Source organism: Betta splendens, chromosome 16 (assembly GCF_900634795.4).
Source record: "Betta splendens chromosome 16, fBetSpl5.4, whole genome shotgun sequence".
Lineage (NCBI taxonomy): Eukaryota > Metazoa > Chordata > Actinopteri > Anabantiformes > Osphronemidae > Betta > Betta splendens.
The window spans coordinates 17,298,050-17,319,384 of NC_040896.2; the positions used below are offsets into that span (position 1 = coordinate 17,298,050).

General features: G+C 47.2%; 4 protein-coding genes and 1 pseudogene across 5 annotated transcripts in view; 3 read left to right on the plus strand and 2 right to left on the minus strand.

Moving 5' to 3' along the window:
- LOC114843186 (triple functional domain protein-like) overlaps positions 1-2,134 on the plus strand; it is a 26,513-nt gene extending 24,379 nt beyond the window's left edge. The window contains exons 41-44 of the mRNA XM_029129475.2: positions 27-218; positions 320-497; positions 583-870; positions 1,998-2,134. Coding sequence (XP_028985308.1) covers positions 27-218; positions 320-497; positions 583-870; positions 1,998-2,002 — 663 coding nt within the window. The 3' untranslated portion in view covers positions 2,003-2,134. The remainder of the gene's footprint in view (positions 1-26; positions 219-319; positions 498-582; positions 871-1,997) is intronic.
- Positions 2,031-6,789, plus strand: LOC121201716 (triple functional domain protein-like). Its single transcript, XM_041067820.2, has 10 exons — positions 2,031-2,248; positions 2,336-2,465; positions 2,541-2,568; positions 2,654-2,816; positions 2,913-3,034; positions 3,120-3,198; positions 3,469-3,669; positions 3,748-3,886; positions 4,005-4,191; positions 4,360-6,789. The coding sequence occupies exons 1-10, from the start codon at positions 2,031-2,033 to the stop codon at positions 4,758-4,760; spliced, it is 1,668 nt and encodes a 555-aa protein (XP_040923754.1). The 3' UTR covers positions 4,761-6,789.
- Positions 6,790-10,460: 3,671 nt separating this feature from the next.
- LOC114843653 (tumor necrosis factor receptor superfamily member 6B-like) lies at positions 10,461-13,132 on the plus strand (annotated as a pseudogene).
- Positions 13,133-13,378: 246 nt separating this feature from the next.
- cabz01093075.1 lies at positions 13,379-17,716 on the minus strand. Its single transcript, XM_029130521.3, has 3 exons — positions 17,558-17,716; positions 16,516-16,602; positions 13,379-16,323 (listed from the first exon to the last, which is right to left on the minus strand). The coding sequence occupies exons 2-3, from the start codon at positions 16,590-16,592 to the stop codon at positions 15,285-15,287; spliced, it is 1,116 nt and encodes a 371-aa protein (XP_028986354.1). The 5' UTR covers positions 16,593-16,602; positions 17,558-17,716; the 3' UTR covers positions 13,379-15,284.
- A 577-nt stretch (positions 17,717-18,293) lies between these two features.
- Positions 18,294-20,957, minus strand: si:cabz01093077.1 (C-C chemokine receptor type 2). Of its 2 annotated transcripts, none has more exons than XM_029128680.3 (4): positions 20,666-20,957; positions 19,622-19,755; positions 19,369-19,541; positions 18,294-19,275 (listed from the first exon to the last, which is right to left on the minus strand). In XM_029128680.3, the coding sequence occupies exons 1-4, from the start codon at positions 20,821-20,823 to the stop codon at positions 18,562-18,564; spliced, it is 1,179 nt and encodes a 392-aa protein (XP_028984513.1). In that variant the 5' UTR covers positions 20,824-20,957; the 3' UTR covers positions 18,294-18,561. The 2 variants fall into 2 exon arrangements, with proteins under 2 accessions (XP_028984513.1, XP_028984514.1); XM_029128681.3 differs by lacking the exon at positions 20,666-20,957 and adding an exon at positions 19,998-20,629.
- Positions 20,958-21,335: the final 378 nt, after the last annotated feature.

Here is a 21,335-nt window from a genome sequence, read left to right on the forward strand (position 1 = left end):
TGTGATGTCTTCTGTCTCTTCTTCAGGGTAAAATTGTAGCTCAGGGCAGGTTGCTGCTTCAAGACACCTTCATGGTCTCGGACCAGGACGGAGGACTTCTGTCCAGGATGAAGGAGAGGAGAGTCTTCCTGTTCGAGCAGATCGTCATTTTCAGTGAGCCTTTAGACAAGAAGAAGGGCTTCTCTACTCCCGGCTTCCTCTTCAAGAACAGCATCAAGGTGAGCGTTGCTTTAAATCCCCTCACTGATGATGCCAAAGTACTAAAAGTATTGGCAGATTCCTAACTTTTTCCTCCTCCTTCCGCGCCTCATGACTCCAGGTCAGCTGGTTGGGTCTAGAGGAAAATACAGATGACCCCTGCAAATTCACGCTTACTTCCAGATCCTCTAGTGGGAACCTAGAGAGGTACACCTTCCATTCAACCAGCCCAGGAGTCAGTCAGGTCTGGGTCCACCAGGTCAGCCAGATACTGGAGAATCAGCGCAACTTCCTCAATGGTAAAGCATCAACTCGCCTCATACACAACTTTGAGCTTAATCATGTAAAAGTAGCCTCATTTGACCTTTACACACGATTCCGCAGCTCTGACGTCCCCCATTGAGTATCAGAGGAACCATGTGGGTGGGGGTGGGCCGGGCGGTCCACCCAGCAGTAGCAGCAGCAGTACTGGAGGCCTGCCCGGGGGCAGCAGCTCCTCCAGCATGGGAGGGGGAGGGGGCGGCGGCGGCTCCGGAGGATCCGGGGACAGCTCCGCTTCTCTGTGCGGCCCTCGCTCGCGACCCTCCCGCATCCCCCAACCGTCCTCGCGCCTTCCCCAACCCGTCCACCACCACCACCCCCCAGGCCCCGAGGGGCCTGACAGAACAGCAGGTATGTGGTCACCCCATCGCCACGACTCCCCGCAGCCCCTCCCCTGTAAACCCTACTCAGACACGAACGGGGAGCCTAAAGCGAGGGTCCCGGAGGGTCCTCATGGAAGTAACAGTAATAATAGTAACAGGACATCGGGCAACATGGAGGGCTGCGCCAGACACGAAGACCCCCAGAAACCTCACTCGGCCGGAATACCGCAAATGGCCGTGGCTCCTCTCAATCTGTCCCTCAAGAGCGCTCGAGTCGCGCCCGTGGCTCTGCTGATCTCGCCACAGTCCCCTGGCGGAGGAGGGAAGGAAGCGTCGGTCCCACCGAGCCCGGCTCACAAAAGCACCGCTCTGTGGGCTGTGGTGCCCGCCGTGCCCGCGTCCCCCGCCAGCTGGTCCGGCTCCTTCCCCCTCCCCGGCGACAGCGGCGCCGGCGGAGGGGACTCTCTGGGCAAAGGGAGCCACGGGACGCTCTCCCACCACCGCCACTCGCTGCACAGTAAGGAAGTGGACCGCATGAGCACCTGCTCCTCCACCAGCGAGCAGTCCGTGCAGTCCACCCAGAGCAACGGGGTAAGACGCCGAGGGGAGGCCCAGAGCTACTAACACCCGACCGAACGCCCCCCGGAGGTGTAACAGCAGTCTGAGTGCACTAACTCCACCGGCATGGCGCGTGCGTGGGAGCGTCTAACAGCGTTGATCTGTCCACTCACTGAGACGCACGCTAAAGCTCTAGTATGTGCTCGCTTCTCTGCTGCCGCTGCACACTAACATTCACCAGCTCGAATGGGAAGTTTTCACAGTTTCTCCTCCTGGGAGAAATCTCGTCTCTGGAAACCCTTGTCTGGTGTGAAGATCTTTCCTCCTTCCTTGAGCTCTGCTGTGGTCAACAATGAGGCTAATCTGTTTGTTCCACCTACGCCTGCTTTCTCTTTCTTCAACCCCCTCTCTCACAGCCCTGTAAATAATAAATTGTTAACGTTGTTTTTTTGTGCATACGATCAATCTTAAAACTGGTGGGAAGCTGCTCGTACACTGATAAACGCCTGTACTTCTCTTTTCACAATGACATCAGAGTGTGAACGTGTCATTGTGGGTCCCATTGTGTAACGCGTGCATCACCTCCTCCCCTGACAGAGTGAAGGCAGTAGCAGCAGCAGTGTGTCCACCATGTTGGTGACCCAGGACTACGTGGCGGTGAAGGAGGATGAGATCAGTGTGGTGCAGGGTGAGGTGGTCCAAATGCTGGCCAGCAACCAGCAGAGCATGTTCCTGGTGTACCGGGCCGCCACCGAGCACTGCCCCGCGGCCGAGGGCTGGATCCCTGGCTTCGTGTTGGGACACACCTCATCCTCCATCACGCCCGAGCTCCCCGAAGGAACCATCAAGTGAGAATGAGCGAGGCGCGCATCGTGCTCTCTGTGTCGCGCGCGCGCACGTGCGTGAAAGTAAACGCTGACGTCTGCTCCCCGCAGAAAATCACTGTCGTGGCACACGGCGCTCCGCATCCGCAGGAAATCGGAAAAAAGGGACAAGGAAGGGAGGAAAATGGAGAACGGCCACCGCAGGTCTCAGGACGGCCTGGCCAACAAAGTCTCCGTGAAGGTAGAGCACAACACAACACAGCTGGGGTGAAGTCGCTCTGTCGTCATAAAGTTCAATCGTGTTCTTTCATTGCAGCTTCTCAATCCCAACTTCATCTACGACGGTATGTACCCGTCGCACATTCCTTTTTTTTTTTTTATTTCGCCTTCATCGTCAGAGCTGCGGCGACATAAACGCTGTGTCCTCAGCTCCCCCAGAGTTCCTCATCCCCGTGGGCGACGCGGCGTGCGAGAGCGGCGACAGCGTCACCCTGAGGTGCAGGGTGTGCGGCGGGCCCCGGGCGTCTGTCACCTGGCGAGGCCCCGACCACAGGCCCCTGAGCGGCGACGGCCGCTGCAGCGTCACCTACAGGTGCCGGCCCACGTGTCAGCGCGTGTGCCGTCTGGCGCGCTCGCGCTTGCTTCCTGTCTGACGCCGTCCCTCTTCTCCCCCCTTTCCCCCCTGCAGCGAGACGGGGGAGGCAGCGCTGCGCATCCTGGGGGTCTCTCCCGAGGACGGTGGGGTGTACACTTGTGTTGCCACCAACGTCGCCGGCTCCGTCACCTCCTCCGCCAGCCTTCGAGTCTCAGGTCAGACCTATTACAAACAAATCTTTTTTGGTTTAAAAGAAAGTTTAAAAAGTTCTAAGATGAGCCTATTCTAACATGTTTTCAGGAATTCATGATGATGGCAGTGATGTTCTATGGAAAGGTAGCTTTGAGTCCTACTACACTGAGATCACTGAGCTAGGAAGGTAAGAATCCCTGAAATCCCCTACTGCCTTCTGTGTCTGACTGCCGTGACCACATCAAAGCTTTAAATTCTCAGTATTTCGGAAATTGTCAGCATTTGCAATATCAGTAGTGAATCTGTGTCAGAGTGGAAGTAAGCGTATGAATCAGGAGACCATCAGACGCACCTGCCGCAGTCTGTTAAAGCAATATTAATGCCCGGTAGACAGACAAAACACAGACAGCCCGGGGAGAGCTCGTGCTCAGTGCTCGGCCCACTTCCTCCACCACAGGGGCCGGTTCTCTGTGATCAAGCGCTGCGACCAGCGAGGGAGCAAGAGGACGGTGGCGGCCAAGCACGTCAACAAGAAGCTGCTGCGGCGCGAGCAGGTGCTGCGGGAGATCAGGCTCCTACAGGCCCTGGAGCATCCCAACGTGGTCAAGCTGCTGGACACCTACGAGACGGCCCACAGCTACGTGCTGGTGCTGGAGATGTGAGTACGGGACCGGCATTCGACACTATGAACTGTTACACTGCCTAAGACGTCACAGCCTGTTGGCTTGGTCTCCAGGGCAGAGCAGGGGCGCTTCCTGGATTACATCGTGAGCTGGGGCAACCTGACGGAGGAGAAAGTGGCCCTGTACCTCAGAGACGTTCTGGAAGCTCTTCACTACCTGCACAGCTGGAGGATCGCACACCTGGATCTCAAAGTAAATACACGTATTATATTATGTCACAAACCCACTCAAACCCCATGCGTTCATGCCAATGGGGACCACTGTGGGTCAAATAATAATTCAGAATGTGAATTATTTCTCGCTGCTGCAGCCGGAGAACATCATGGTGGAACACGCCTCGTCCCAGCCCATAATCAAGCTGACAGACTTCGGTGACGCCGTCCAGCTGAGTCCCGCCTGCTCCTACGTCCATGCTCTGCTGGGCAGCCCAGAGTTCTCTGCTCCTGAGCTGATCCTGGGTCAGCCCGTTTCCCTGATGTCTGACCTGTGGAGCTTAGGTTTGTACCGAATGTGTTTCTCCATTTGTCTGTTGACCTGCTAACAGATGCTAACGTAACGGACGCTAACGTTAACGGACGCTAACGCTAACAGATGCTAACGCTAACAGATGCTAACGCTAACAGATGCTAACGCTAACAGATGCTAACGGATGGCCCCTTTTCCAGGGGTGGTGACCTACGTCGTGCTAAGCGGCGCCTCTCCCTTCCTGGACGAGAGTCTGGAGGAGACGTGCCTGAACATCTGCCGCCTGGACTTCAGCTTCCCCGAGGACTACTTCCAGTGCGTGAGCGCGGGCGCCCGGGACTTCGTCCGCCTGTTGCTCCAGCGCGAGCCGGAGCGCCGGCCCTCGGCGGCGGCCTGCCTGGAGCAGCCCTGGCTCCAGCCTCGAGGGCAGCTCGCCTTCGGCCACGCTCAGCTGCCGCCTCAGGGCCGTCACACGGCACATCTGGACACCTCCAGACTCATCTCCTTCATAGAGAGGCGGAAACACCAGAACGACGTGCGGCCCGTCGGCTCGGTCAAGGCCTTCTTGCACAGCCGTCTGCTCAACCACGCCTGTAGGTAAATGTAGGGAGCCTGTACTCTAGTTTGGATGATTCGCACCTAAAGGAACCTGGAACCTGGATTTCCTTCTCCGTCACTAAGCCACAAACGTCCTGCTGCTGCTGACTGACTGACTACTCTGCTGATTAACCCCCTGACTCCCCCCCCGAACCTTTGGCATACTGTCCTTATGCCGGCACAACAAAGCGAAAACTTTTGGAGTCCGTCTGAGATTCCGAACCTTGACTCAGCAGGGAGAAAACCAAGCTTTCTTGACCCGCGAGCGCGAGCGAGCCTTGCGTCGGGGACAGAAAATAGAAATACTGTACAATAAGAGTTATTGAGGCTGCTTTGGGTTGAACACGAGAAAATGTTGCTTTTGTAATGAAAGAATTACTTTTTGTAAATGAAACAATGTACAGCGAGGAAACAGAGACCTGTCTTTATTGATACAGAACCTTTTGGAAAACAAAGGTCAGCGAGTCAATAGCTAAGAAAACAAGACAAACGTGTGAACTTCTGCTTCGACCAAACCCACGTTTTGCCGGAAACACATTGTAGTGACACACAGTGCAATAGTCTGCTGATCTTTACGCTCCTGTTTCAGTTCAATAGGTGTTTTCATTTCCGTTTACGCGTCTAGGCGAAATATAGTAACTGTAAAAGCATTGAAGCATTGAAGCAATTCAGCCTGCATCCGCCTTACTCGTAGATGAAGTAATCCTGCCTCTCGTCCTCGTGTGCAAAAATTACTCTCGATTGAACGCAGCCGCTGTCACTCGCTGAGCCGAGGCGAGTCACTTCCAGCTGAAATCTCACTATGAACAAAACGGCTTCTGAAAACGCACTCCACGTGTTTTGCATCGATTCCCATGTGCAATGTTGCAGCTTTAACATTTATGCAACTATTTATGAAGACTTGTGTTGTAGCTATATTCTTAAAAAAGGCATGTACGTATCTGGTACTGCAGTAGATGTCTGTATTGTGTTAACTCTTCTGTATTGATTTCAGTATTAATATCTGCGGAACCTCCCCACACAGGAGGAGGGTTTCCAGAAATGATGTATAAAAATGTGTATCTATGATATATAGGCACTTATGATTTCATTTTGTCCTCGTTATGTTTTCTTTTCTGTAACAAAACCAAAGTTGATGACCCTTTCTTTTCATGTTAAGTTATAACAGAGCACAGGTGAAGCAGACCAACGAGTGTTTACACGGGCTCCGTCTGGCTTTATTTATTCTTACTGTAATAAGAACATGTTGGTGGTATGTTGCTGGGAAAATTTGATATTTCACTTGTCTTTTTTTTCTCAAGCTGTGCACAAAGTGGTTTGCTGTGTACATTTGTTCGGTAGATGCTGTTGTATGTTGCTCGACTGTTTCACGTCTCAGTTCGATTAATCGCCATGAGCTTCAGACACGCGGTTCTTCATCAGCCGTGACACGTCTCCGCCGCGACACAAATCTCTTCCAGTTGTTCTTGTTTTGACGTCGAACCTCATCCTGAAAAGTGCCGTAGAGTGAATCACCCCCGGCGACGCGAGTGAAGCATCGCCTCCGTTCAAGGCTGTTATCGTTACTGTCCGATTTTCCAGACCGCGTTGGGTTCAACGCCGTGCGTCTGTACAGTCTCTCATTTTGCGTCATGTTTATTTATTGCTGTGAATCTGGGTTTCCCAAAATCATGCTGTCAACCTGTGTGTGAAATCCCCTGGAGGCCTAAGCCAGTGAAAAAGAAGGATGTATGTAATAAAATGCCTTTGGGAAACTCAGCCTGTTCATGATGTAAAGATGTACAGAGAGGGTCGAGCAGTTTGACCAGACCCACAAAGTAAACCTCATAACTATGTCATATTTTAAATACATAGAACAAGACTGCAGCAATGTCATTTTGAATGTCTTACTATGAATTCTTTTTACTTTTGCATGTATATTTCTTTGTACAGAAGACTGTGTTTATGTCATTGTATGTGCTGTAAATATTTTATTTCGTCCTGTTTTTTTTTTGTTTTCTTTTTTTGTCATTAAACGTAAAAGGAACAACGGGTGCGTCTGTAGTATAGTGTTGTCTGTCCCTTAAGCTTTAAAGGCTGGAAGATGGAGGCGGCCCTTTATTCCTGGCAAGAGTGGAAGCCAGGGAAAACCCCTTAAAGGGGTCAACAGTCATCAATAATTGACAGGCTCCCGTGACCAACATCACAATCTGTGATGCAGAGGCTGATTTGACTCGCAACAAACGATGGAATTCACATAAACATGGGCGACCCCTCCGTCTTCCTACGTGATTTTTTTTTTGTGTCATTTCGTTGATGAAAAACAAGGTGATAAAATTGAAAACAAAGATGTTCACGATGTGACGTGCGCAGACAGTATTTAATCTGATGAAGATCTGGAGCTGCGATAGCCCACGGAGACGAGCCCAGCACGTGGGCGTTGGTGATCTTATCAGGCCTCTGCAGATGAATTAGCACAGAGTGGTGTCACTGCACAGACAACTTCCCCACCTCTTCAACCACCTCCCATGCTGTGCACTTTGGTTTGTATTGAGCGAAATCGACAAGTTACCATGAAGACACATTTGTGTGTCACACATTTGTCATTTCAAGAAACTGCTTTTTGGGTCAGTAAACGGCCACAGCGGAAGCTTTGCTTTCTATGCAAACAGATATGTTTTTATTACTTTATTATTATTTGTGTTGTGGTGACATGTGTTCCACACCTTCACGTGCGTGAAATGTGTAACAGGTGTGAATCCAGGTTGTTTGTTTCGAAGCTGCAGCAGCACCAGCCGCTTTGCATGCAACCACCGAGGACCTATCTATGCAATCTCTCCACTTTATCTCTAGATCAAATCTCATGCAAGAGCTGTGAAGTGTGAAGGTGATGCATGCTGTCACGGCGTCTCTTCGCCTATGTTCCGCTTTAGGCTTTTGATAGACCTACAAACAGACACTGCGTAGCGCATATAGTATGTATACGACGGCGTCTGTAAGATTCAGGCGAGCGTGTGGATTTCTTGGTGTTCACGCGCCACTTTCACATCCATGACGCGACGCCTGCTTCGGCGTCTTGAGCTTTTCAAGCACATCATTCAGTAAAGCACAGAGACCGCTCATGTGGTTGAACCCCTGGAAAGCCAAAACACAGATATGGGGATGTTGTGAGGTTAGAGAGGAGACCGTTATCAGCCTAAGGTCAGTATCAGAACTATTCCTCTAGATGGCACCAAAAACTAAAAAGACAACTGAGTCATCACAAACCCTCAGTTTGGAAACCTGCTGTTTGTAGATCATCCAGTTGCAGCTATTGTAAAATTTGATTGGATTATTGGAAACAGAGATAGGTGAATAAACACAGCTTTATAATATTAGAATTATACCGTGACAGAGATTAAAAACATTCAAAATCTATAAATATCTTTTATTTTGAATGCTTAACTTTTATACATGCACTCATAATGTATTAATAATAAAAGTAGAACCTTGGTTTACGCTACATGTCACCTTTGTTTCCCCATTTTAATCTTAAAGCCTGATGGTTGCATGGTGTGATCACACGCCTCAGAGTATTTTTCACAAGTTTTTATTTTGGAAGCTATATTCGACAGCACGCACGTACGTGTCGTGTCTACCTTCTGAAAAAAAACAGCTAGCGGAGTAGCTGTAGTGACGGGTCTATCAGGTGCCAACCCGCACCCACAGATGTCTGATGTCACTTACAGGACGAGTTGCATTAGGTCTCTCACTCTGTCTCCTCTCATGTTGTGCAGCTGTTGTGTGACTCCTGCCACTAACATCTCAGTAGTAGTAATACAGTAATGTCAGAGAACATGAACATGGAACCTTTCAAAAGTTTCGTGAAGACCACCACTTGTTGAGCACTATTCAGAAGAGCACCAGCCGTCACCAACTTTATGAGTAGCTCATAAAAGGGAAGTTGTTAAGGTGGAGTCATGTAAATAGCACAAACGTTTCTTAGTGGCGTGAACCCATTTTAACATCCTTGTGGTTCGATGTGCAACCTTGACAAACACAACAAACAACAAGACAGGAATAACCAGAAAGTAATGTGACATGACTTGTGTATTATTATAAACATAAAATATCTCTACATATCAGAGACAATGGTGTAAAGCAATAATAAATGTATGAAACCACCATAATAAATTTCATCAGAAAATTAGCATTCAGAAAATAAAAACCATGTTGCACCAGTGTTTGGATGCCAAACTATTGTAATAATCCTGAGTTCACCTGTACGGACATATAAGCTCAGAATCAGTGTGACTGAGGCAGTGGCGTGTGCTGAGGTTCATGTTCAGGCACTGACTTCTCCAGAGTCAGACTTACAATAAAAGAACTTGAATGAGTTGTTCACTATGGGCAAACACAATTACTTTAATTATAACAGAGGAACAGAGGGGACCAAACAGTAATACTGGCTTTAACCCGCTTTACTCACTTAAACAGAACTTTGACTTTGAAAAAGACCACAGGGCCTGTGACACTTACAATGGACATTAATAGAAACATGAGACTTTGCTTTCGGTTAACGCAGGAATCCTGCCTTATTTAGTTAAGACAGCACTCATACTTTTAGTTACACAGGACTGCAAATCAAGACAAGACATTGACTTTACTTGACTTAAAAATCTAAGCTGGTGTTATTTTTTAGAAAACCATTTGTGGTCTTAATTTTATATCTTTTATACATTATCCCGTGTTAGTTCAGACATTATCACAGGTTGAAAACAGTAAGCAGGAAAAACAGTACAGTCATTTTGTGGCAGCACAGCCAGTGTTTTCGGGTGCACCAGTTCGTTTAAAAGGAGCGAGTTGTCTTCGGTCCCGTAGTTAAACAAACAAACCTTTAAGCTCCGGGGTTGGTCTTCCATCAGCTTTTGTTTTGAAAATGTCTTGACGACTTCCATAATTCTCCTCCATCTTGAGAGTTGGGAAATAAGCTAACTGAGTTTGTTTGCTAACTTATTGCAGCAGCGCCAACGTCACTGGCGCGAAGAGGCGCCTGACAAAAAAAAGCGCCTGTCGGCTTCCGTAGAGGCTGTTCCCTGTCTTGCCTCATTTTGAGTTTTCTTTGCCCGTTTTTGCGCGATCAAGAAAGTAATTATGTCAAACACACATCGATAAAGGTATTTTTGAGCATGTAGAAAGTGACGCTAAAGAAAAAATCAAAGCATTTTGTTGGTGACAAGCTGTGAAACAGGAAGCAATCGCTCCACGTATTAACCCATATAATGATGGCTCGAGAACGGGAGCTGGAGCGCTGGGCTGAGGCTCGGCTCATCGATGCCTCTGCTCGCGCTTCTCTCCATATTAAGGCCTGGAAATGCGCATATTCAGCGATTTTACTTGTGGAAATGTTAAGAAATTTTGAAATATGTAGAGGAAATAAATGTATAACAAAGATCAGTGGACGGATATGAATTTCTCCTTTATGTTATTATGTATTCATATTATGGTATTTTGTCAAGCGAGGTGAGGCCCCGCCTCCCCTGACCGCACGTCACTGGACTGTGTTGTCATGGGCTCCCTTCGCTGTTTATCATGTTGGTGTTACGAACTTCCTTGGCCGTGTCACGAACAGAGCAGGAACGAGGAAATGTGCATGTAGGACCCACATCCACAGCACGAGAGACAGGACTTGGATGAAGAAGGCTTTAATAGCATACGTTCCAAAATACAGCAAAAAACGGGTAAAGCTAACTTTGGCAAAGGTACCGACAGGGACTACACAAAAACGGAGTCAAAAACAAGCAGGTATTGAATCATGCACTGGCTGGTAAAATATCGAGACACTGGAAAGTGGCGACAACACGCAACAATCTGGCAGAGGAATGAGGTGAGTACTGGAGAACAAATAACTGGGCTAAGGATGGTTAATAACGGCTGGCGGGGCCACAAGACTAGATAAGTAAAACAAGAACTAAGACAGACAGGAAACAAAACAGGAAATACCAAAATAAAACCATGAATAGTAGGAACTCCAGTATGACCTGAACAGAGTTATTGAAAACAGAGATAGGTGAATAAACACAGCTTTATAATATAAGAATTAAAGCGTCCAGTTTTCCATTCACCATGCAAAGGAGGAATAGGTTGCTTTCTCTCCTCTCCCCGCTCGTTCATTCCTAGAGAGAAAGGAGAAGAGGTCAGATTGACGATAGAAAGGTAGAAACCTACTTCAAACAAACATTAAAATGGTAAGTCCCATTTTGAGTGGGTGTAGGTGACTAAACCCACGCTTCTGCCCGCAGCTCTTCTTACCCACACTCTTCGTGCTCTCCGGTGTCCTCCGCGCAGCGTCGGTGGTGGAATCCGTTCCCACCTTTGAGGACGTAAACCAGGACACCGGAGAAGTCGTCGTCTGCGACATGTGTCCACCCGGTACGCACATGAGCGCGCGCTGCACCGCCACCACGCCCACCCGGTGCGCACCGTGCAAAGCCGAGCACTTCACGGGGCTGTGGAACTACCTGCCCCGGTGTCTGTACTGCAGCACCTTCTGCACCGACAACCAGGAGGTGGAGAAGGAGTGTTCGCCGCTCAACGACAGAGTCTGTCGGTGCAAAGACGGCTTTTACACCAACGGCGACTTCTGCATCCGACACTCCGCGTGCGAGCCTGGCCACGGAGTTCAGACGAGAGGTAGCTGTCACATGGATCCAACAGGAGAAAACGGGCTAAGGTCACGTATTAAGACGCTAAGATAAACCCACATGCGTTGATGTCTGGTTTTAGGTACGACGCAAATGAACACGGTGTGTGAAGAGTGTTCTGATTCTCCAACTCATCTTCTGCGCTGGACGCGTGCGTAAAACACCAGGAATGCGCATGCGCAGAGCAAGTTCTGCTCCCGGGCTCCGTTTACCACGACACCGTGTGTGGCAGCTGTGATGACCTCGCGAATGGAGGTGTGTGCTGCACTTTATACAAATGATTTTAATCTCCAAACATTCAAATCTAAACAGTTTTAATATGGACCATGAGTGCAATATGAGGACCAGCAGTTGTAGTTTCAGACCCACATGTTCCCACTTTCTTCCTCAGGGGAAACACTCAGGACTTTTATGACTGGATTCTTCAGCATGCACAGGATGTGTGTGGGCAAAATGAAGAAATTTGTCACCAGGTGAATTCTTCTTTAAAGCTCTTCTTCTCTCATTTGCATTCCATTACCTCATGGAGCTAAAAAAACATTTTCTCCTTTTGACCAGGTACATTCACAAGTCTGTCCCCAGACAGAGAGGTCCTCTCATGGATCAGATCAGAGACTGGCTGCTCCAGGTTCCAGAGGAGCAGCTAAGGAATCTGCCAGAGATGCTGAAAAATTCAACACTCACCTCCATGGAAGAGAAACTGAAGCAGAGACTGGACTGGATTAAGGAGCAGAGCCCAAACTGTAGCTTAGGTTTGTGAGGTATATTATAAAAGCCTCCCCTGGGTCACCTTAGGCCAGTGTGAGACAATAACTCTATCTGTTAAGGAGAGTGAGGTCTTTTTGAGTCCAGTGACCACTCCTAAAGCCCTTTATGACTCTCTGGTGGCATCAGCCCTCTTTTATGGAGTGGTCTGCTGGTGCAGCAGCATCTCAGCAGCAGACAGGAAGCGACTGGAGAAGGTGGTCAGGAAGGCCAGCTCCATTCTGGGGCTGCCTATTGATTCTGTGCAGGAGGTGGGAGAAAGGAGGTAGCTGGTGGTTGGTGGATGGTAGCTAGGATATCATCCATAATGGAGAACGATGCCCACCCACTGTATGGAACGGTGTCATCACTATGCAGCTCCTTCAGTGACAGACTGATACATCCTAAGTGTCTGAAGGAGCGACACCGTAGGTCATTTCTACCTGCTGTTGTAAGACTTAGACTTAGACAACCTAAGCTGCTCCCAGTAAATCACTGATAATTGTAATTGTTACTACAACTGTAACTAATCTCACCATCCAAACCTTTTATCCTGTGCAATATCCAGTCAATCCATGGTGGAATTACCCATCACCTGCTCCTGCACTTGTTTTTGTATTACTGCTGCAACGTGGAAATTTACACATTGTGGGACGAATAAAGTGTCTTATCTTATCTTATCTTATCTTATCTTATCTTATCTTATCTTATCTTATCTTATCTTATCTTATCTTATCTTATCTTATCTTATCTTATTTTATCTTATCTTATCTTATCTTATAAAATAACTCAGCACAATGTTATGTTGTATGGAACCTTTTGTTTTAAATACTTTTTGCCAATTTAAAGTCATTAGGGAGCAGTTCCTCCAGGGTCAACACATTTTTATTTTGTGTTCTGCTGACATTGATTATTCATGTGAATGCAAAATGAAGACAACATAACCTTAAATAAAGACCCTATTGCTTAATGTTTTATTTACTTCTGGTTCACAGTCAAGTTTAATTATCAGAATACTTAGCAAACACTTGGATATGCAGAACAAAGCTGCTGGTGAACTATTTGTTTAGATAGATTCTCATGTAGGTGTCTCCACAATGAAAGACACCTAGCGGTGGCAACAGTAAACAGCACAAATGTTTCTTAGTGATATTAATCTATTATAACATGTTTTGATGTTTAGCCATGTCAAACATGACACACATACTTCCAGACATCAGTTTGTAAAATTCTGCTTTAATGAAAAAGTAAAGAAACATCATTTGTGTATAATTATAAACATAAAACATCACAACATAACAGTGACAATCATGTTACAATCACAATAATGACAAAATGTAAATTTTATATCATTTTAGGCTTTGACCTTAAAACCATGTTTCTGTGTTTGAGTGCTAAACTGCTGTAATAATCCTAAGTTCACCTGTACAAACATATGAGTAAGTCTCCACTAACTTCATGCAACAACGTCAGATCTTCAATCCGACTCAGTGTGTGGTGCAGACGCATGAATGTGGATGTGGTTTCACTTGCATGCTAGTCTAGGTAAACAACCCCCTCGATGATGTCACACAGAGGCCTTGTCTTCAGGTTACTTGAGCTTTGGCTTTGAGGCTGCACATGCACAAAACCTGGGTTACAAAGACTGAAAGGAGAAGGTGGAAAGTGTTAACCAGCCTGGGAACCTCGAATGAACAGGCATTAGGCCGAAACAAGCCTAGGCTGTGATAAAGGAGGAGCACGGGGAACGTAGCTGGGACTACATAGGTCACCTCATACTGCAGCACAGCTGCTTATTATCAGTGTAGCATGATGGAGAGTATAGGGATTCAAAGTACAGTAGTAGTTTTACAGTACCTTGATGAATGACAAATTCAAATTCAAAACCAGCTGAAATACTTGTAACCAACAGGAGTTCAATAATAGAAAAAGCTCAGAAGTAGCTGCTGGCTCATTGGGGTTTATATGCTTCCGGTCTGTTACTGTACATCCTCTTCCACTTTATACGGATTTCATGATGGTGCCATTAAAATTTTACAGTTAAAGTAATTCATAAAGTCACCAACGGTTCCTTGTGGAAGATTCCATTTGAAAGGAATAAAAGTGTCGCTTTTCCCATCAGCGTTCACTTCAAAGTGAGAAACTGCCGGGTTCATCTCAACCTGCTCCCTTTGCAGCAGTCGCAGCTTTCCGTCTTTCTTGGTCTGGAGATAAATGCTTTTTGCTGCTTTTGAAACTATGACCCATCAGCTCACAAGCTGTAGAAATGATTCTCTCACCGTCATCTAAGTTTTAGCTCAGTTTATTGTAATGAATTTATTTTTATGGCATTGACTTACAACAAAGGTCAGCGCAAGAAAATATAAAATGTTTAGAAAATGTAACAAAACAAAATTACATCTCAAAACTCAACAAGTGCCACTGCAGCGAGCGCAAGGCACAGAGGGGGAGAAACGTCTAACATGAATACATGAAAAACAAAAACATGTTTTCCCTTCGCAAGGTAATAAATTCATAAATGTTCTTCAACAATTTGCAGGTGAAACACTCAGATGTGCTCAGAAGTCTGCAAAGGTTACAGGCCGACTTGGTTACATGCTTCCCCTTTCAGGTTGTGGTTTTCTGTAGGTGCGAGGTTAAGTGCAAATCTGCTGCTGCGGATGCTCCGAAACTTGCTGTACTAAGATCGACAGCTGCACCCGCACCATTTTGCTGCATGACTGTTTGATAGACACAAAACTAGGGCATTAGTGGGTGTGGCCATAATGTGCAAAATAAATTTGTTGCATTTTTAATCATTTGTCCACCAGTACAAAGGAACAGAGTGAGTATGTCAAGCCCAGACTAAACAAAGAGTGACCCTTTCTTTAGCTTCCATTTCAGAACTATTCGTAAATCTCATTTCATTGATATATGATAAACCATATTTACAAATTTACAATTCTGCTGCCTATAAAATATATATAATAAAATAAAATATAGGTCTTTCTCTGTTACTCTAACTCTTGTTGCAACCTGAATTAGCTTTCTATATGCATCATATAAGTGAGATCTTTTCTATGTATTAATAGATGTTCTCTGAGATGGACGGGAAGTTGAAACCAAATCACGCCCACTCCACTTCACAACCCCGTGCTCTGCATGATGCTTGAGGTTTGCGATTGGACCGACGACCTGTCCTGAGGAATGTAGACCTTGATCAGCTGGCACGGTTTGCAGGGGGCCCTCATGATCATCCTCCTCAGGTGCCTCCGGAACTTCTGCCCCACGAACACGTACAGGATGGGGTTCAGGCAGCTGTGGGAGTAGGCGATGGCCTCTGTGATCTGCAAAGCCAAGAAAATGGCTTTGCTGCTCTCGCATTCCGCGTGGACGTGCGACAGCTCCAGCACTTTGACGAACGACACAACATTGTACGGGAGCCAGCAGCAGACGAAGGTGGCGACCACTATGATCACCACCCGGATGGCTTGTCTCTTCGACGACTGGCTGAACAGCAGCGTCCAGACGATCCGCGAGTAGCAGTACCCGAGGATGAGGAGCGGCACGAACAGACCCAACACATTCATCTTCACGAGGCTGAAGACCTTCCACAGGTGGGTGCTGGTCTCGTTCAGGCCAACTTTGGGGTATTCGGGATAGCAGGAAATGATGCCACCGTTTACCTGCTCTTTCAGGTAGAGCACGTCAGGGAAGGAGGCTATAAACCCAACAGCCCACGCCACGACGGCCGCAATGATCCCGATGGAGCGCGTGCGCGCTTTCATGGCGCAGATGGCGTGGACTATGGCCAGATACCGGTCAATGCTCATCAGGCAGATGAAAAAGATCCCGCAGTAAAGGACGATGTGATAAACCCCCAGCACAAGCTTGCACATCGCGTCCCCGAAGTCCCACTGCGCGCGGGCTTGGTGGGCTAAGAAGGGGAGCGAGCACACCAGGAGGAGGTCCGCCACCGCCAGGTTCAGCAGGCACACGTCGGTCATGCTGCGGAGCCGAACCCCGCAGGCGATGACCCAGATGACCAGCGAGTTCCCCAAGAGGCCCAGGATGAAGAAGATTGTGTAGAGAGCTGGAAGGAATTTGACCCCGTGCTGCTCATATTCACACCTCCCATAGTCACCAGTCCCGTAGTCTATGTAATCATATTCCGTAGAAGAGCTATAAGAAACGAGAATTTGTTAGGAATCTCTAACCCAGTCCGGTCCAATAGAAAATATTCAAAATGGTATGTGCTCTGTGGGTGTGGTGTCGAGAGAAAAGCCAGAACGCAGCTAATAAAACAAAGGGAAACACCCACGTCAACACAACGGAACAAGGAGGAATGTGGAGCGTTATCAGGAGCAATCTTACCCTGGTGGGGTCTCTGTGGTGTAAGTCCTGGTGCTGTTCATCGCTGGTAAAGTGCTGGTAAAGTTCACTGCATTCATGGTCGAGTGTCTAGAGAGCATAAAAAAGAAAAAGAAAAGGAAACATGACCCAATTCCTCAAAATGACTCATGTTGTTAACTTTTTAGTGACTGTCTGTCCACATTTGGTCTCCAGAGTATAGTTCATTCTCTGGTTTGAAGAACTCACTTTGAATGACTATAAACATACCCAACATCAGCAGAGTCTGGGCTTCAACACTATATAACGTCTATGTCCATTTTTTGCAATTTTGGTATCCTTTAGAGTCAGCTTTGTGTGCCCAACAAGCATATATTAATATATATATATATAATATATTAATAATATAATAAGCAATATTTTACCTTTTTAAGATGCAACACTAACAGAACTATAAAAAATGGAAATTTGTTAGTAATCTTTAAACCAGTCCGGTCCAATAGCAAACGTTCGTAATACTATGTGTGCTGTGTGTGTGGTGACGAGAAAAGCCAGAAAGGTAAGTTTAGTCTTAGCAGGGAGTCAAGTGTCTGGCCACTGGTGACGAACTTTGGGCTCAGTAATATAATACACACAGCCACAATGGCAGAAACCTAAAAGTGCATGCGGCCGCTGAGAATCAGTGTGAAGTAACACGATTACTTGACAACCAGCACATTTGTTTTTGATGACTTTCTAACCATGAAACAAATCAAGATGCGGAAGAAATATTAAGATTAAAGAAAACAAGCCAAATAGTAACTAAGAAACAAAACTAAAATATGGATGTGAAAGTTAGAAAGTTTCTCTCCAAAAGCTTAATTTAAAAATGACTAAAAAACATCATCACTTTGAAAAAGTGTAAAAAAAAACTCATACTAGACTATGTGTTTAAATGTAGTCAATATTAAAACCAGAGCTACTTTATAACCGGACTGCAAACCATCATATGTCTAAATGCTGCAAACATATTAACTATGACCCATAGAAGAATATATATAATAAGAAAAATAAAAATCAATGTTACCTGTCAGTGCTGGACAGACAAGAGGTTATTGTTGAGTTCTTGCTGTATCACAAGGAATCGCCAACTCCGAGATACGATCAGCGGAGCATCAAATATGACTCTGTCCCATTTGACAGAAGTGAGAAAGGTTTTGCTCATCTAAAGCTGAGGAGAAGCGCTCATCATTTTCTGCAGCACCCATCCCCTAACCAACACATTTACGGGTGGGCTTGTGGCTTATCATGTGAGAGATGTATGGTTTGTTGCTTCCTGAGAATACTTTCGAAACACGCATGTAAAGGCCCACAGAGTCTGCAATACACAAAACCACAAGTCCACATATGCAGGTTTTGGCACATGCGAGGTGACTCGGACCCGGGCTGCAGGTACTCACAGCTGGAGGCTTGCACAGAGCAGCGTGCATGGAAAACGCTGAGTGCAGCCAGCCATTATCTCTCAGAAGAGCCGGGTGGATGGGAAGTCATTGACTGTCTCTGTCTGGGGAAAGCTCCGACTCATAGCTAAAGGACAAACTACCATGGGGCTGTTGCGTCTCGCAGGGATTCGGCTTTTTTACGCTTCATTTTGAATCAGTCGGTAGCTGAGTTATGAACAAACCGTGACACGTCAGGCAGTGGATTGTTGTTAGATGACACGGGGGTTCTCATCCACTCACACTTTTCTAATAAATACAAGCCTTCACCGGGTCGAGTGCGCGCTGCTGTGTCACAAATAGAAAAACACCCACACACGAACAGTGGTCAAAGATCTAGGGGCTTTTTATAAACACCTTTTTTATTCCTCATTAGACAGTACAGCTATGGACACGTATAGAAAAAAGTCATATTTAAAATAAATCATTTCCTTTCTCCTATACAGCGCGCGCACACACGCACACGCACACACACACACACACACACACACACACACACACACACACACACACACACGCACACACACACACACACACACACACACACACACACACACACACACACACACACACACACACACACACACGCTCTTTAATAATCAGACTTCACAGGCGTGTTGGACGTCTCTCTGTCTGTGGTGTCTCTGTAGCTGGAGGCCCATCGGCCCTGCTGGCTGTGGTGCAGGCATTTCCTCAGCACTTTGCCCAGAGACTTCCTGAACTTCTCGCCGATGAACGCGTAGATGACCGGGTTCACGCAGCAGTGGGACAGCGCCACCATCTCGGTGAAGCCCATGGCGATGCCGACGGCGGTGGACGCCTCGCAGCCGCTCAGGACCTCCACCAGCTCCAGCGTGTCCAGGAGCACCGTGACGTTGTAGGGGACCCAGCACACCACGAACACGCACACCACCGTGAAGATCAGCCTCACGGCCTTGTCCTTCTTCGAGTTCCTGGACTTTGCCAGCACGACGAGGATCTTCGTGTAGCAGAAGACCATGATGGGGAGGCACACGAACAGGCCCACGCTGTTCTCTGTGAAGTTCCTCCGCAACTTCCAGAACTTCTGGCTCTCCTCTGGATACACCGGGTGGCACTCGGAGCTGTCGTTCTCGTTGTCCAGCTCCAGGGAGGCGAAGACCACCTGAGGCGTGGCCAGCACGATCGACACCACCCAGATGGTCAAGCTGACTATGATCCCATAGCGACGCGTCCGGGTCCGCATGGCCGCCACCGCGTGGACGATGGCCAGGTACCGGTCCACGCTCATGAGGGTCACGAACAGAGTTCCACTGTAGAACCCCAACTGCGGAGCAGAACAGCCTGAGTTAGAGGCAGTGGAAATGTGAATGGGTCGACAACTGCGTTTCCAATAATGGAAAAGGTTTGAATCCGACACCTGATAGACGCCTGCTATTAGTTTGCACGACGCCAGGTTCTGGGAGTCGATGACCCACAGCGGAAGCGAAACGGCCACCATGAAGTCCGACACGACCAGGTTCAGGAGGCACACGTCCGTCATCGTTCTCAGCTTGATGTACCGCAGGAGAACCCAGAGAACGGTGGTGTTACCTGTGAAATCAGTGCCAGCAATTGTTCTTCACACTCATTAATTCAAGACTCGTGATGCTGATTCTGCTTCTCGAACTCACCTATCAGACCTAGACAGAACAGCACGTAGTAGAAAACCGGCAGGACGACGAATCTGGATTCCTGATTGCAGTCTGGTTCATAATCATATATGTCCACATAATTGGTTATGTTGTCCTCTGAGGCGTTCATAGTGCTGCAAGACAAACAGAAGCCTTCCATCAAGCTGCACTGATATCATAAATGACCTAAGCCATACAGTAGTAACAGCATTTGTTAGTACTGGTCTGCGTACAACTTCAGTTCTAGTCTCGTCTTGATAAGATTTCAAAGTGATCCATCAACTTATTTTAATTGAAGGTGCAATAATCTGCCCTTTGTTGTTCTGGGAGATCCGTCAGACAGCACAATCACTGCAGTAAGAAGTCAGCGTACTACCTGCCTTCTCCAACAGCAGCCAGGTCCTTCCGCTCCACGCTCGCTTTTCTTGTATTTTCATGAAAATGAGATTTCCTTTCTTTGTTCTGGAGGCTGTTTTTTTTGTGAACTCTCACAAACGATCAGGAACCAATCCACCACTTCCTCCTCCTTTTTATTACACCGCTACTCCATGTGCTCCAGTCTGAACATGTGCAGCCATGCGCTTCAGAAAAGCTAAGAATTCATCTGAAAGTCATCAGTGTCTTAAATGTGACTGATTTCAAAGACGTTACTGGATTTCCCTGCCCTTTAACGTCGAAATTCTCAGTGACAACCGTCCCTCGGTGAGTCAGAGCTGAACAGCTACTGGGCCACTACGAGCCGCCGTTCAGACCCGATGCTTGTGTCACAATAAGCATCAAAAGCATCCTTTTATTGTGACCAAAATCGAATTTGTGTCATCCCCTTTAACCACATCTCAAAGCCGTGTCTCACAGTGACACTAGCAGAAACAACCACCTGCTCGACACCCGTGCCGACCCTCGCTTCCTGTGGCTCACACGCACACGCGCGCGCACAATCCTCGCACTGTATTTACACATCGTATTTATAGCCGTGGGAGGCGAGAGATGTCTAGCAAATAGGAAGCAAAACATTTAAACCTGCATTTGCAAATGGGCCCTTACCTCAGCTTTGGACAGAATCTCTGCTGCTGGCTTCCTATCTGCTCGACGTCCCGCGGCACATGTCCCGTCAACTTGTAACGCTCGCTTTTTGTGTCAAATCCTGCTGCTCGTCTCATTTCTGGTAACGTGAACTCTGGCTTTTGTTGTTTCCTCTGCATCGTGTCGAACTTGCAGAGAGGTGTCAGTGCGGTTTTCTGAGAAATGTCCCTTCATCGTTTCACGTGTGCGAAAGAACCGGGGGAAAGTAGAAGTCTAACGAGGCGCTTTTCGCTTCATATGTGTTTTTATAGTAAGTGAGACACGCTTGTGGCACACAAGGACTTTGAAAAACACCATTCCAGCAAAAGAAAAAAACATAAAAGGCCCAGTTAGCTACTGTTGTTTAAAACTTTAATCTGTCATTTCAGTCCAAAGGCCTCAATTAACTGGTGTGAACTGGAATTTTAAATCTTGCATTTTTCCTAATGTTCCTTTACAAACAGAGAAGGTTTTTTATTTTTTATTTTGTTAAGATTTTAATATTGTGAATTTGTATGCAAGATGCACATACGTATAACTTTTATCATGAGGAATAGTCAGCACAGTGAAGAAAATCCTGAATGAGTCAACTCCCCCCTGTTCTGAGAATGAACCCTACGCAGCTCACCAGCTACTCTCCAAAACACAGGGG

Excerpts from the sequence above, each read along its gene's own strand:
- LOC121201716 (XM_041067820.2), top strand. The coding sequence starts at position 2,031 with ATGTTGGTGACCCAGGACTACGTGGCGGTGAAGGAGGATGAGATCAGT. Across the intron at positions 2,817-2,912 it reads CGCTGCAGCGTCACCTACAG|CGAGACGGGGGAGGCAGCGC; the intron begins GTGCCGGCCCAC and ends TCCCCCCTGCAG. Across the intron at positions 3,670-3,747 it reads TACGTGCTGGTGCTGGAGAT|GGCAGAGCAGGGGCGCTTCC; the intron begins GTGAGTACGGGA and ends CTTGGTCTCCAG.
- cabz01093075.1 (XM_029130521.3), bottom strand. The coding sequence starts at position 16,592 with ATGAATGCAGTGAACTTTACCAGCACTTTACCAGCGATGAACAGCACC. Across the intron at positions 16,324-16,515 it reads ACCACAGAGACCCCACCAGG|CTCTTCTACGGAATATGATT; the intron begins GTAAGATTGCTC and ends CGTTTCTTATAG.
- si:cabz01093077.1 (XM_029128680.3), bottom strand. The coding sequence starts at position 20,823 with ATGCAGAGGAAACAACAAAAGCCAGAGTTCACGTTACCAGAAATGAGA. Across the intron at positions 19,756-20,665 it reads AGATTCTGTCCAAAGCTGAG|CACTATGAACGCCTCAGAGG; the intron begins GTAAGGGCCCAT and ends TTTGTCTTGCAG. Across the intron at positions 19,276-19,368 it reads TAATAGCAGGCGTCTATCAG|TTGGGGTTCTACAGTGGAAC; the intron begins GTGTCGGATTCA and ends TCTGCTCCGCAG.